The sequence below is a fragment of the Homalodisca vitripennis genome, unplaced genomic scaffold, assembly GCF_021130785.1.
Source record: "Homalodisca vitripennis isolate AUS2020 unplaced genomic scaffold, UT_GWSS_2.1 ScUCBcl_5914;HRSCAF=12880, whole genome shotgun sequence".
Taxonomy (NCBI): domain Eukaryota; kingdom Metazoa; phylum Arthropoda; class Insecta; order Hemiptera; family Cicadellidae; genus Homalodisca; species Homalodisca vitripennis.
In genome coordinates, this window is record NW_025782023.1 from 9,517 (window position 1) to 21,954 (window position 12,438).

General features: G+C 40.5%; 1 protein-coding gene across 1 annotated transcript; it reads right to left on the reverse strand.

The window, feature by feature from the left end:
* Positions 1-10,823: 10,823 nt before the first annotated feature.
* LOC124373568 lies at positions 10,824-12,064 on the reverse strand. Its single transcript, XM_046831929.1, has 2 exons — positions 11,758-12,064; positions 10,824-11,244 (listed from the first exon to the last, which is right to left on the reverse strand). Exons 1-2 carry the CDS (start codon positions 12,047-12,049, stop codon positions 10,883-10,885), a joined length of 654 nt encoding a protein of 217 aa, XP_046687885.1. The 5' UTR covers positions 12,050-12,064; the 3' UTR covers positions 10,824-10,882.
* Positions 12,065-12,438: the final 374 nt, after the last annotated feature.

The following is a 12,438-nucleotide window of genomic DNA, read 5'->3' on the forward strand; positions in this document are numbered from 1 at the left end:
TATTTGTATCTCATCTTCGTTGCTAGATGAGTCATCTTGATACAGCTTTCTACAGGCCCCCTCAGTTTTTTTCTTCTTACTTTCCTTTTTTACTGCCCTCTCTTGTTTTCTTTTTTCCACCAACATTTTCTTATGTTCTTTTTCTTTTAACTCTGCTACAAGAGCATCTTTCTCTGGAGTATCAGTCAGAATTCGCGAACGACCTTTTTTTCGGCCTCGCCTTTCCTTTCCCTTAGGAACGTATTTGGGGTAAGGCATGACATCCTCTGGAGTAAGCGTCAATGTAGTAGGTCTTTTAACATTTACTGGTTGTGGCGTTGATGGGCCAGGTACATTCGGGTCAATAGTTGGCTTGTTTGATGATTGTGAGCCTTGTGGGTCGTCAGAGCTTTGGCTATTTTCCATCAACGGAAAGTCACATGACGTACCAGGCACTGGATTATGGTTGTTGGTTTCTTCTACTTGCGATGACATAACACGGTCAGTCACACTGGCACCCTTGAAATCATTGTCAGTGAACACACTGCGGCTGAGTGGATAGATTCCAGCTTTACGAAATCCACTTTTGATGTTAGATGCAGTGAAAGATTCAACAAATGGTTTAGCAGTAAGCTGAGCAATTTCTCTCGAATTGTAAATCGTATGACCAGGATGTTGAGATAGCCAGAGATTGAATTCAGAACGTAAGCGCCTTTTAAACGGACTAAAAACTGCTACATCCAGCGGCTGACTTTTGTGCGTTGTGTGTGGATGGCTAGTGATCATATGTATGCCATGATCTCTGCTGTACATCACCACATCCAAGCCAATGTGGGACTCATGATTATCCAGGGTTAAAACCACGGGGTTTTCTTTAGAACATTTTGTGGCCTTTTGGATATGTTTAAGCGTATCTAAAAAGAGAGCTGATGTCATCCAACCAGAATCAGAATAAAGAGCTTTGCTTCCTTCAGGTGCCCCAATCATGTAGGCAAAGTTTGGGCGTTTTCTGGGGAAAATGTAAATTGGTGGCAAGTAAGTCCCATCGGCGCATATGACGGCACAGAAAGTTATTTGCTCCCCCCTCTCTCCTGATACGACTTGGCCCACCTGTTTTGTTCCCCTTGCTGCAATCACTTTTGGCGCCTCCAGCACAGTACTTATTCCACTCTCGTCTAAATTTAAAATTCTTGACGGAGGAACTTCTACTTTTGCGAACAAAGCTTCTAGGTTGTCAAAATACGTTCCCACGTTGTGTTTATTAAAGCTAGTGTTCCTGGACAGACTAGTCTTTTCTGCTTGGCGAAGTGAAAGTCCTTGATGTCTCTTCATAAAATGGTTTAGCCATTCTTCTCCTGATAAAGCCTGTAGTACGCCATTTAGCAGGTATGCGTTGATCGAGATTCAAAGCCAAGGCATATTTGAAGGCTAATTCCCTGGCCATCATGTAAGTTAGGCCATAGTTCATTCTGGACCTTTCAATGCAATAGTCTGCAATTTTTTGTTCTTGTTCAGGTGTAAATACTTGTCTTTGAGAGTATTTAGTGTTATAAACAGGGGCCATATCTTCTATAGTAACCTCTTTTACTGGCTGGTGCTCATCTTCAACCTCTTGAAATAAAGTTACATTTTCATTGCCCACAGGCTCATTGACATGATCCTCATTGTTAAGCTCATCAACTCCATTACCATTGTTAGGCTCATTAGCTATAAGACTATTCTCATTGTTGACTTCCTTTTGCTTTACTTTGTTGAGTCTGAAATGTAGGGTCGACTTTTTAAGCCCATGGGCTTCGGCAGCTTCTCTAATGGATCGGTAGTTACCATTTCTATAGTCATTTAATGCCGCTACTATAGATTCTTCAGAAATATTAGCCCTGTCTGTTTTCTTTATATACTTCCTAACCATCTTTAACCTGGAAAAACAAAAAAACAGTATGTAGCAATGACAAAACATAAAATAATGTTTTGTCCAATTGTGCCCCATACTTTTGTCCAAAACTGCCCCGAGGTAGGTTAAGATATAAAAATTGAAGATTACAGAAAGGAAGTGACATAACCTCAAAATGAATGAATTCATCGCATAGTCAGTTAAACTAACAATTTCAAAATAATAGACACAATTGTTTCAGGATAATACTTACTGTGAAAGAGATAAGTTTGTGAATATGCAAAATCACTTCATTTTGGGTAAAAAACATAAAATATGAACTCAATTTCTAAGAAGATGTGCCACAATAACCAAACTTTCCACAGTGAAATGTGACCGTCTCAGGCATACCAAAATGGGAAATTGAAGGGAGACAAAAATTTCCCTCTAGCTATAAAAGGCATTGTCCAATAGTGCCCCAGTCCAATAGTGCCCCGGTCTCCCCTAATGTTTGTAATTATTCTTATAGCTTAGGCCCATATTTATTATGATGGAAATGTATCGTTTCATTTCTGTTTTGGTGACCTCAACCCATTTTGTCACCCTACTGAACCGAGAAATTGTACCAGAGTTTCTCTTATTCGTAATTTTGTCTTGTGCATACAAGTTTGTCTCCCTTGTCATCATAGACCATATGAATTCAGAAAAAAACAAATAAAAATATTTCAATGGGGTGCTATTTTTTTCAGGCAAATTTTTTACCCCTGTCATTCTGACGCGAAATTGGTTTCCTAAATTAACTTCAGGTTCTGGGGGAAAAACCATAACCCATATGGCAGGTTGAGGGTTTTGTTGTGCAGATTGATCACTGTAATCACTTTCATTGTCAGAGACATCAGATAAATTGTGTGCTGAGGTTTGAGCCAAGTTAGTCTGAGGCCTACCAATACTCGAAGTAGGTTGATTATTTACTTGAATATTATTGTCTGAGTCAATATACTGATTTTGATCAAAATTAGGATCGTACTCTTCCCCACTACCTGAAGAATGATCTAGCAATTATGGAGATAAATCAGAAGCTGGCAAATCTTCCAAATCCGTGCCTACATCACTGTTACGTCCATTGTCTACGTCAGATTCATCACTTGAAATATCAAGTAGACAAGCTCGTATTTGACTCATATTTACGAACAATAACCAACATACAAACTAAATAAAACAACTAAACCCACTAATATAACCATCAAACGACATAACCAACAACAATAACAACACTGCCGAACGACGTAGTGTCTCAGGACACGCGAATGAGAGACGCCGTGAATCAGCTGATGGTGAATGACGTAATACTATTATTTATATGTACTTGAAAATATACGACATAGAGTATCAAGTAAAGGAACTCTTTCTAAACTGTTTAGTATAAAATATAGCTGGATTCCGATACTAGTTATAATTTTACGTCGTTTTTCACGAACGGCTCGGACCGAGCCGTTATCGATTCAGACGGGGTCCCTAACGGCTCGGTCCGAGCCGCTATCACTTAAAAGTCAATGACAATATTAAAAAGCAATGGTGAGAGAGGATCCCCCTGCTTAACCCCCCCGCCGAATACCAACATTGAACCCTCCACAGTTCTTAGAGGAGGTGGACACATTTCTGTAAATGGAGGAGATAACATCAATAAGCACCTCAGGGACCGACCTATCCCTAAGGGCCCTAAAGATAGCCTCATGAGGAACACTATCAAAGGCCTTGCTCACATCAAGCTGAGCACATGCAACAGATGACAACTTACCCCTGCGAATGCATTCATGGAAGAGAAAAAACATTGCCGAAACAACCATTCCCCTCCACAAAGCTCTTCTGCCTCACAGATAACCGAACTACCCGCCGGACTCCGGCCACAGTAATGGGTAAGTAATGGGCCGCCACCCAGAAGCCACTGACAGGTCCTTCCCAGATTTGGGGACCATGGTCGTAGAGTTAACACACCAGCCTGACGGATATTGCCCTGTACTTAAAAGAAGATTGAACAGACCTGCCACTAGATTTTCAATACCGGGTACGCCAAGAAGATGCCTTTTCCTAATAGAGTCTGGACCAGGAGCCGAACCGGGCCTCATGCCCCTGATGCGAGCCTTGACCTCTCGCGAAGAAACCGGGTCAATCCAGTGAACCTCATTACCAGGAGGCGGATCAAAACTACACAAACCAGGAGAGTCCCACAGGGCAGAGTATACCCCCCTGATCTCTTCAGCAGGCGGACTGGGCGAGTCAGCCAGGGAACAGACCGGAAGCCCGGCCCTGGCACACTCGGCCAACCTAGCTGGACATTTGCGATAAAACTCTTGTGTACATGCATAAATCCGCCTTCTGATGACGTCCCTAGTGCGTCCACGCCTAACCGGGCGACGCCGAACAGGCGCCTGATCGGACTCAGTGAGAGATCCGCTGATTCTATCAACAAAGGAGTCAATCCATTCCAGATCAGGAGAAACCACAGAAGACCAATGCCCCCTGAGCTCCAGAGCCAACTCGTGAGTTGGCTCCTCCCTCAGCCAGAACTCCCTAATACCAGTGCTCCACTCCCCATTAATATTCCCGCCCCCAATCCCGGGGGCCACCCCGTCGCCAGGGAGGCCCACAGGAGCAGGGGGAGGCAGAGGGGAGCCCTCCACCACGGCCCGGACCGATATCAGGCTGGTCAACAGCCCTCAACCGACCAGACCGCACCAGAGAGGCAACATTGTCTCTAATTTGTTTAATAGACCTACCAGGGAAGATTGGAACGATAGCAGCAGCATAACGACCAAGAGGCGGAGCACCCCCTAACTCTTGAATCAAGCGCAAAGTATCATTTTCTGACTACTCATAGGGTCCCAAAGGCCGATCTGGGCCTTGTGGAGGCGCCATTCTCTCGATATTCCTAACCGCGGGATGCCGATATCGCTTATGCTGCCCGTCCTGGGTATGACGTTAAACTGCCCACACCCACCTAACCATTTCCTTAATTCCTACCCAATCCCCCTCCAGGGTCTATTAGTACCCGCTCTGTTCGACCGTTCCAGTGCATGGCTCGCTGGGAGTGCTTAAGCCGGCACTAGGTGCCCTATCTGGTGTCGGTGAGAGCTGATGTGAGCTTGTCTCTGCCGAGGCGTAAGTCATGTACTGGTTCAGAAGCCAGCCACTTCGATGTCCTTGGTCAGGAAGTGTGTATTGAGCAGGAGTGTCGGAGCTCCTGCTGCAACGTGCGAGCCCAGGCCGTGCGAGTATACCCAGCCTGGTTAAACGAGTCAACACCGGGCCCCGGGGATCTGGGGTAGATTAACCTGGGCTCCCACGGGACCCAGTTTTATCGAGGGCGTGCCCGTTCCCGGTGTTTCTCGGCCTGCACCCTTATACACGATGCGCTGGTTAAAATACTTATGGAAACTGAAACCACCCCAAAACTAGGGCGAAGCGTAGTAACTAGAGATCAAAGTGATCTAGAGAAGAAACGGCAGTTGTCTGACTCAGAATGTGAGCTCGATCAAAACAAGCAAAGAAAAAATGGAAAAAGAACAAACCGACGATGAGATAAATATTCCTACTCCCCTTATTTCTTGTGCTAAGTCATAAGGAAGATGGAAAGACTTTGACTAAGGTGAGCCCGTTCCTTATCCACAAATCTTTAGTAGCCTGTGGAGGGCAACCTAAATCTATAAGGAAGCTGAGGAATGGAACTATCCTGTTGGAGGCTGCAAATTGCATCCAATCCAAGAAGTTCCTTAAAATGACGAGTTTTTTTGACCAGGTAGCGATTACTGTCCAGCCTCATGCCTCTCTGAACTCTTCCAAGGGAATCGTTTTCTGTCGAGACCTTATGGACTGCAGTGAAGAGGAAATAAAGGTTGAGCTGCAGTGCGAGATGGTGACTGATGTGGTCAGGATTGTTCGGACCGAAAACGGGGTAAAGGTTCCTACCCCGGGTCTTATTTTAACCTTTGCAAAACCCCATCCGCCAGAAACCATCAAAGCCGGTTATATGTCTTTGTCTGTGCGGCCGTACTTTAAAAACCCCCAGCGGTGTTTCCGCTGTCAGAGGTTCGGGCACTCCAGTAAAGTGTGTTCGAACCCGGAGACATGTTCCCGCTGTGGTGATGAAGGACACCAAGAGGAGGGGTGCAAAAATGAGACGCGATGCATCAATTGCAAGGGAAAACATCCGGCATACTCAAGAGAGTGTAACATCTTTAAAGAAGAAAAAGAAATATTAAAAATTATGACTATCGAAAAGCTTTCATTTAACGAGGCGCGTAAAGAGTACAGGAGGAGGGTCGCCCCAACTCCAAAAAAAGGAGTTTCCTACTCTGAAGCTGTATCTGTCCCTGTTCAGACTGCACAGTGTTCCTCATGTACAGTCTTGGAGGGTATGGTGCGTGCATTGACTGAGCAGGTGGCTGCTCTGGTTCAGCACCTCGCTGCAGGTGCTGGGGAACAGTCTGTGGTCTTGCCCAGTAAATCTCCCCGAGACGTTCAGACCTCCTCTAAACCTAATGCACAGTCTTATGTTAAACCTTCACCAGGAGGTCTTACGTATAGAGATAAAGTTCAGCAAAATTTGAAACCTGCCTTAAGTTTAGAAGAGAGAAAGAAATTGTCAGAAAAGCTTAAGAAGAATATTCAAACTAAAGTCGATAACAGGTCAAAAGTACCTGTTAGGAACCCTAACACGTCATCATCTAAGTCATCTCAACTGTCCATCAATGATGATGACACGACTGAGGATCCTTTGGAGCTCCGGACGGAGTTCCAAACGTTACGTGGAACTTTCCGCCCTGTTACAAAACAAAGAAAAAAAATCACTATGTAGTAAAGAAGTAAAATATTGCATGCATTATAATAATAAAATAAAAACATGCTTATTCAATGGATAAACGCTGATAAACAAAATATAGTATTGTGTTAAGTTTATCTATTCCGATTATTAATTGTTGTTAACATTTATTAATTTTATTATTTAATTTTTATTTATGACAGCTGCCAAATTAGCCCCTTTACAGCTACCTTGGTAGCAGTAAAATTTGTTAAGTTTTTACAGTTTATTTAATTAATGTTATGTACCTTGTCCTTATTTATGTTCTATTTATATTTTTAGCTCCTATATGGATTAAGACCTCTCTACAGTCTTTCCCTTGTTACATGTATTGTTATCTAGTTATAAGGTTATTTAAAATTATTTACTCACCTACTTGCCTTGATTCCTATTTATATTTTTTATTATAGAATGTAATCTATGTTTGCCTAATTGACACCACCAAATACGAGTAGGTGCCAATTTTCTCTTGAGGGCGATGATAACCGCTGCGTTTTTCGCCCCTTATAAAAAAAAAAAAAAAAAAAAAAAAAAAAAAAAAAAAAACGCTTATGCTGCAACAGACCTACTTGGGAAGCAAAACTCCTACCGCACTCAGTACAGAAGAAATCACCATCAGCAACCTCCACAGGACCCCTACACCGACCCAGATGGCAAAGAGATGCGTGAACGCCACCAAACGTGCGCGAGCAATTCCCACACCGGAAAGAGACGGGAACCCCAGGATGCTGCTCAGCATAGTGCTTTGCAATCAACCCGGGCCGCTCAAACCAGTGAAGACAACTACCACACGCAGAAGGTCTCCAAGACTTGGCCACCTCAGACTACTTAGGAGCTTTCTCAGCAATAGCTTCCCCCACCGAAGACTTCAGCGCCTCACTGAACCCCCCCATCACGCTCAGACTTCAGCGCCTCACTGAACCCCCCATCACGCTCAGACAAGAACCGCTGGATCGAGGATCGCTCATCAAATCTACCGCGGTAATACGCCACATCTGCCCGCTGCTTCGCAATGTCCCTCTCGAGCTCCAGAATGGTATCCCTAAGCGTAGAGACATTCGCCTTACTCATTTTAGCCGTGTTGAGCTCAAGAACCCCCAAATCCTCTCCCACCATCACCTCCAACCTGTCACCCCCCCCCCGGCTGCGCTTCTCCAGGGCTCCAGCAGCAGTCTCCTCATCCCCACGCTGCCGCTTGGACGACACCGAAGCCACACTGTCGCTGGATCCTGCACTAGACAGCGGAGCAGACAAGGATGGAAATGCCGGGGGATGGTATCTAACCGGCGTCGTCGGCGCTGATCCAGGCGGTGTCCTCTTCACCGTACTTTGTGCCGTACCTGGCACAACTGGACGTAGGGTATGAATAAATAAATAAGAATGGTTAAATCACACAAAATGTATTTACCGAGTTATACATGGCAGTAAGCAACTAAATCACTCAAACCAAAAGCAAGCAAATCGCTGAATGAAACTCAAGATTCTAAAGTTTATAATATACTACTGTAATACAGTTTTCCAAACACGAAAACCTTTGAAATGAAAAGAGAAAACATCTTATATTGGGCGCGCTCGACAGTAAGTAGGGTCTGAGAGACAGACTTGAGCTAATTTAGAAAATAATTTGAAATGGACTTTTAATTTAAAACATGATATGTTTGTGCAACAAGTGAGTGACGGCTATTCGTCTACCATCTGGGAGGGTTCACTTACTTGTTCAACGTGTGCTGTTCCATCAGGGACTCGCCAAGGAATGATCTAAAGTTATGTTCTTGGTGGGTTTTGGGGCCCTCCCCACTCATGCTATTTTACTTGATGCTTATTGGTTACTTTGTATCTAAATTGTGCTAAATAGCCATAAATGGTAATCTAAAGAGTTGGACGGCTGGGATTGGTCCGCGGTTTTTAACTGGGTTATTGTTCTACTTTTAGCGTTATCTTCTACCCGCTTCCTTGAGGAAAACTTCTGAGTTTTTATTTCTCATAGGAACAAAGATTCGCTCTAGTTCACAAATTATTTATAAAGAAATATTACGTTGTTTTAGAAAAGATTTATAATTATTATTTGGATTTGGAATAAATAATTTTTGATACTGGGCAGCAGCACTACATTCGCCCCAACGAAAGGGAAAATCATACCTGAAGGGTTGATTTTTCCAATCTTGTAGTATTTTGGTTTAAATTTGGAGGTCACATGGAAATACGAGTTTGGGTTACTGTGTAGTTGGCTGATAAGGCGTTTTATGTAGAGTTGGAATGCGGTCTTGGTCAGCGCAGCGGTTATTACCTTATCGGCTCCGACCGCAAAGTATGAATTCTCAATGATTTAATTCATTTTCTTTTCTGATTTCAAAGGTTTTTCTTTTTATATAATTAATCTTAATATTTATTTAAACAATATATTTAGATACCTACTTAACTATACAACTCTTTTATCTAGGAGTTACAACAAAAAGACAATAAAAATTTAGTATGATGAGATTTGTTTATACATTAGGCTACTATACTAAGATTTGTTATCTATTGAAACATGCTAAATACTTTCCATTTATGTATAACGAATCTATGTTTATTTACGTGACTATATATAGTCATAAAACGAAAGAGCAAGGTGGAGTATCTTAAAAATACTACAATTAAAGTTTTTTCAACAGAAATTAAAAGTTATACAACTTCACGTTATACAATTAGGTTTCTTTTTATATTAATTGAGTACCATTTTTTTTGTATAGCCTCCAAACTTGCTAGCAAAAAAAGAAATTTAAGTAGCATTATTATGTTTTGACTTATAACATTATGGTATATTATATATACAAAATATACACAATCACTTTTGCCTTTCGCACTTTCACTTGGTTATCACTGGACTTGCTCTGCTCACACTTGCAGTTGACGTAGCGTTGAATTGATCAGCACCATGTAGTTGGTAGTGGCGCGGGTGGCGCTGGAGCCTCGTTCAGGTCCTCGTAGCGCCCTTCCAGATGGGGCAGCTCAATGATGTTGGCTTGGTGTACTGGATTCCTCGGTAGAGCATAATAGGATTCTGAATTGTGGTATCGTGAAGTCAGACGAAAGTAGAAGTCTCATATAGTGACTATGGAGAGCAGCAGGGACAGTAAGGATGTTAGTATCACGATCCCCAGTATGATGTAGTAGACCATGTGGACTTGGAAATCGTCCAGTTGATCGGATTCCAGGTGTTTCATGGTCATGTTTTTGGTGGTGGTTTGCTCAGTGGGTGTTGGGAGTATGCTGAAGAATATATTCATGGTTTTGGAGACGATTGAAGCAATGACTAGCTATTTCACTGTATTCCAGTAGTTCAATGGTGATTTATTAGAAGGAGACTCTCAGGCACTCAGGAAGTTTTGACTGGCGCAGGTGAGCAGGTTCAGCAGTGTTGTTGTGAAGTCAAGTGTGTATGTTTTTCTTTCTTGAAACTGTGAAACCTCTCCCAAGACATTAGCCGTTTAAATTTTATAGATATAATTAATTTTATTTGTTTTAGTAAATTTTCGTTCCAGAGTTAGTGGTTTTTTTTCCAATTCATTAGTTACTTGACATATATCTTATCGTTCATTCAGAAGAAAAGTGACACAACTCAAAAAAAGTAAATTTTACAGGAGAGCGATTTGAAAATTGTGCTTTTTGTAATTAGTTTTTCGTTTAACAGAACTGCAACCTTTAATCCAAAAGTCATTTTATTATTTATATCAGTTAAATATAAGGCATTTAAATTAGCTTAATATAAACCATGAAGTTTGTGTTTATTATTTTTTTAATTATTTATTAATTTAATTTGAGTTGTGTCAATTTTCCTGTAAAACCGCTTTTCATTAAAAGGTTAACTTTGAAGATGGTAATGACACAAAAATAAGTCAACGGGTTTTTAATGACAGTTAACTTTAATTGAAACAAAAAAATCAGTTAGTTACTTAGAACTAAACCTCCAAACATCATTGGACCTATTTTAGATGTTTAGAAAAATAGTGTTTTTCAAATATTAATAACAAAATACATTCATTTACTACCACTAGTTACTACCAATAGTTTGGTCTTATATAAAGTAACTAATGCAGCACTTTTTAATATTTAAAGAAGTATTTTCCAATGGAAATAAAAATCATTAACACAAACATAACATTGTTGCTAAACACAAACGTTACTGCAAAAATTTAAAGTGAGTTATAAAATGGTGCATAGCAACTTGGAATAACATGTTTTTCAAGTAAGTATTGTAAGTCTTTTTTCTTGTTAACTGAAATTCCCAGTCTTTGCTCGTATAATTTTTTTAAAGCAACATCTGAACAATGCACAGGAAAAACCTGTTGTTTCTTCTTTGAACTTCTGGTTTTCTTCTTAGTGTGACTCTTCTTGTTGTCTCCGAATAAATCCTCGTTTTCTTCAATATCAATCTGCTGGATGAAAATTTCTTGAAAGTCAACTGTGTCATCATAAGTTGTCTTGTACTTGATTTTAAAGGGAGAATCTTTCTCAACTTTAATTATTTTGATGTCATTCATTGCAACAGTACATCCTGAAATGAAAAGATAACTGTAAAATGTTTAATTATTATCTTTTTATATAGAATAGGATAAAAAGTTGGATTTAAAAGTTTTAGTATGTTAACAAAGTGTAGGAAATTAAAAATAATCCGTTCGAAGTAGTTAAATATGCGTTTAGAAAAAATATTTAAAACGTAAGAAAATGCAATTCTTCCATCTTGATTGCATATCTATGTGTCATAAATAACTACTCTTTAACATACATTTTTCAGATTAAATATGAAAAGGAAAGATGGTTTAAAAACGTAAAAGAAGATAGTAAGTTAAAAGATTCTTAAAAATTGTGTAAAAAGTATTAAAGTTAAATTATTGGTTTCACATGGTAAAGGCTGAGTAGGGTTAAACTATGTTTGAACCGGTTGAGATTGTTTTTGCAGTGAAATAATAGATGAAATCCCTTTATTGGTCTGCTCATCACTAGAATTATTTTATAACTCTCGTTTCATAAAAGTGTCTAAATTATATTATAACAGTAAGCAGCTTACCTGACACATTAACTGTAGAGTTACATCCAATGTTTGCCCATAGGTCTTTAAAATCCAAGAAATCTTCATGACTTAGTTCATTGACTTTATACGGATTCCCAGTTTTTTTTGCAGTTTTGATCAATGAAATGTATTGAGCCGGGTGGTAAATTGGTCCAGACTTCAGACATTTCTTAATCTGCTTCTCAATCATTGCATGTACATTGTCCCCCTCGTTTTGACTATGCCCTTTTATTAGGAAATTGTGAGTTATAGACTTAATTGGCAGTTTGTCCACTGCATATAAGTACATAGAAAACAAATACTTGTTTTTTCTGTTGGCCGCTGCAATTATCAGAGTAAAATATAATTTCAATATCGTTTTCGCAATTTTTAACTTTTTCACTGAGGTATTTGTAAATGCATGTTCCAATTTCGCACGAGCCTCTGGCTCCTTCGCCTTCATGCCAAGTATAGCAGAATACGGCATCATTTTTCAGCTCACAGACAGTCAGGTTTAGCATATTTAATTTAGATTTATAATACATTAGGGACACTTCCCCCTTTGGACACTGTAATACAGCTTGAAGGTCATAACAGGCAACAATGGTGTTGACACTCACTGAGTCTTTGTCAGAATTTTTTTTCAATCGAGATAGATCTTTTTCCATAATATGCTTTTCATATTCCTCTTGCAAACTG

Excerpts from the sequence above, each read along its gene's own strand:
- LOC124373568 (XM_046831929.1), bottom strand. The coding sequence starts at position 12,049 with ATGTACTTATATGCAGTGGACAAACTGCCAATTAAGTCTATAACTCAC. Across the intron at positions 11,245-11,757 it reads CTCTACAGTTAATGTGTCAG|GATGTACTGTTGCAATGAAT; the intron begins GTAAGCTGCTTA and ends TTTTCATTTCAG.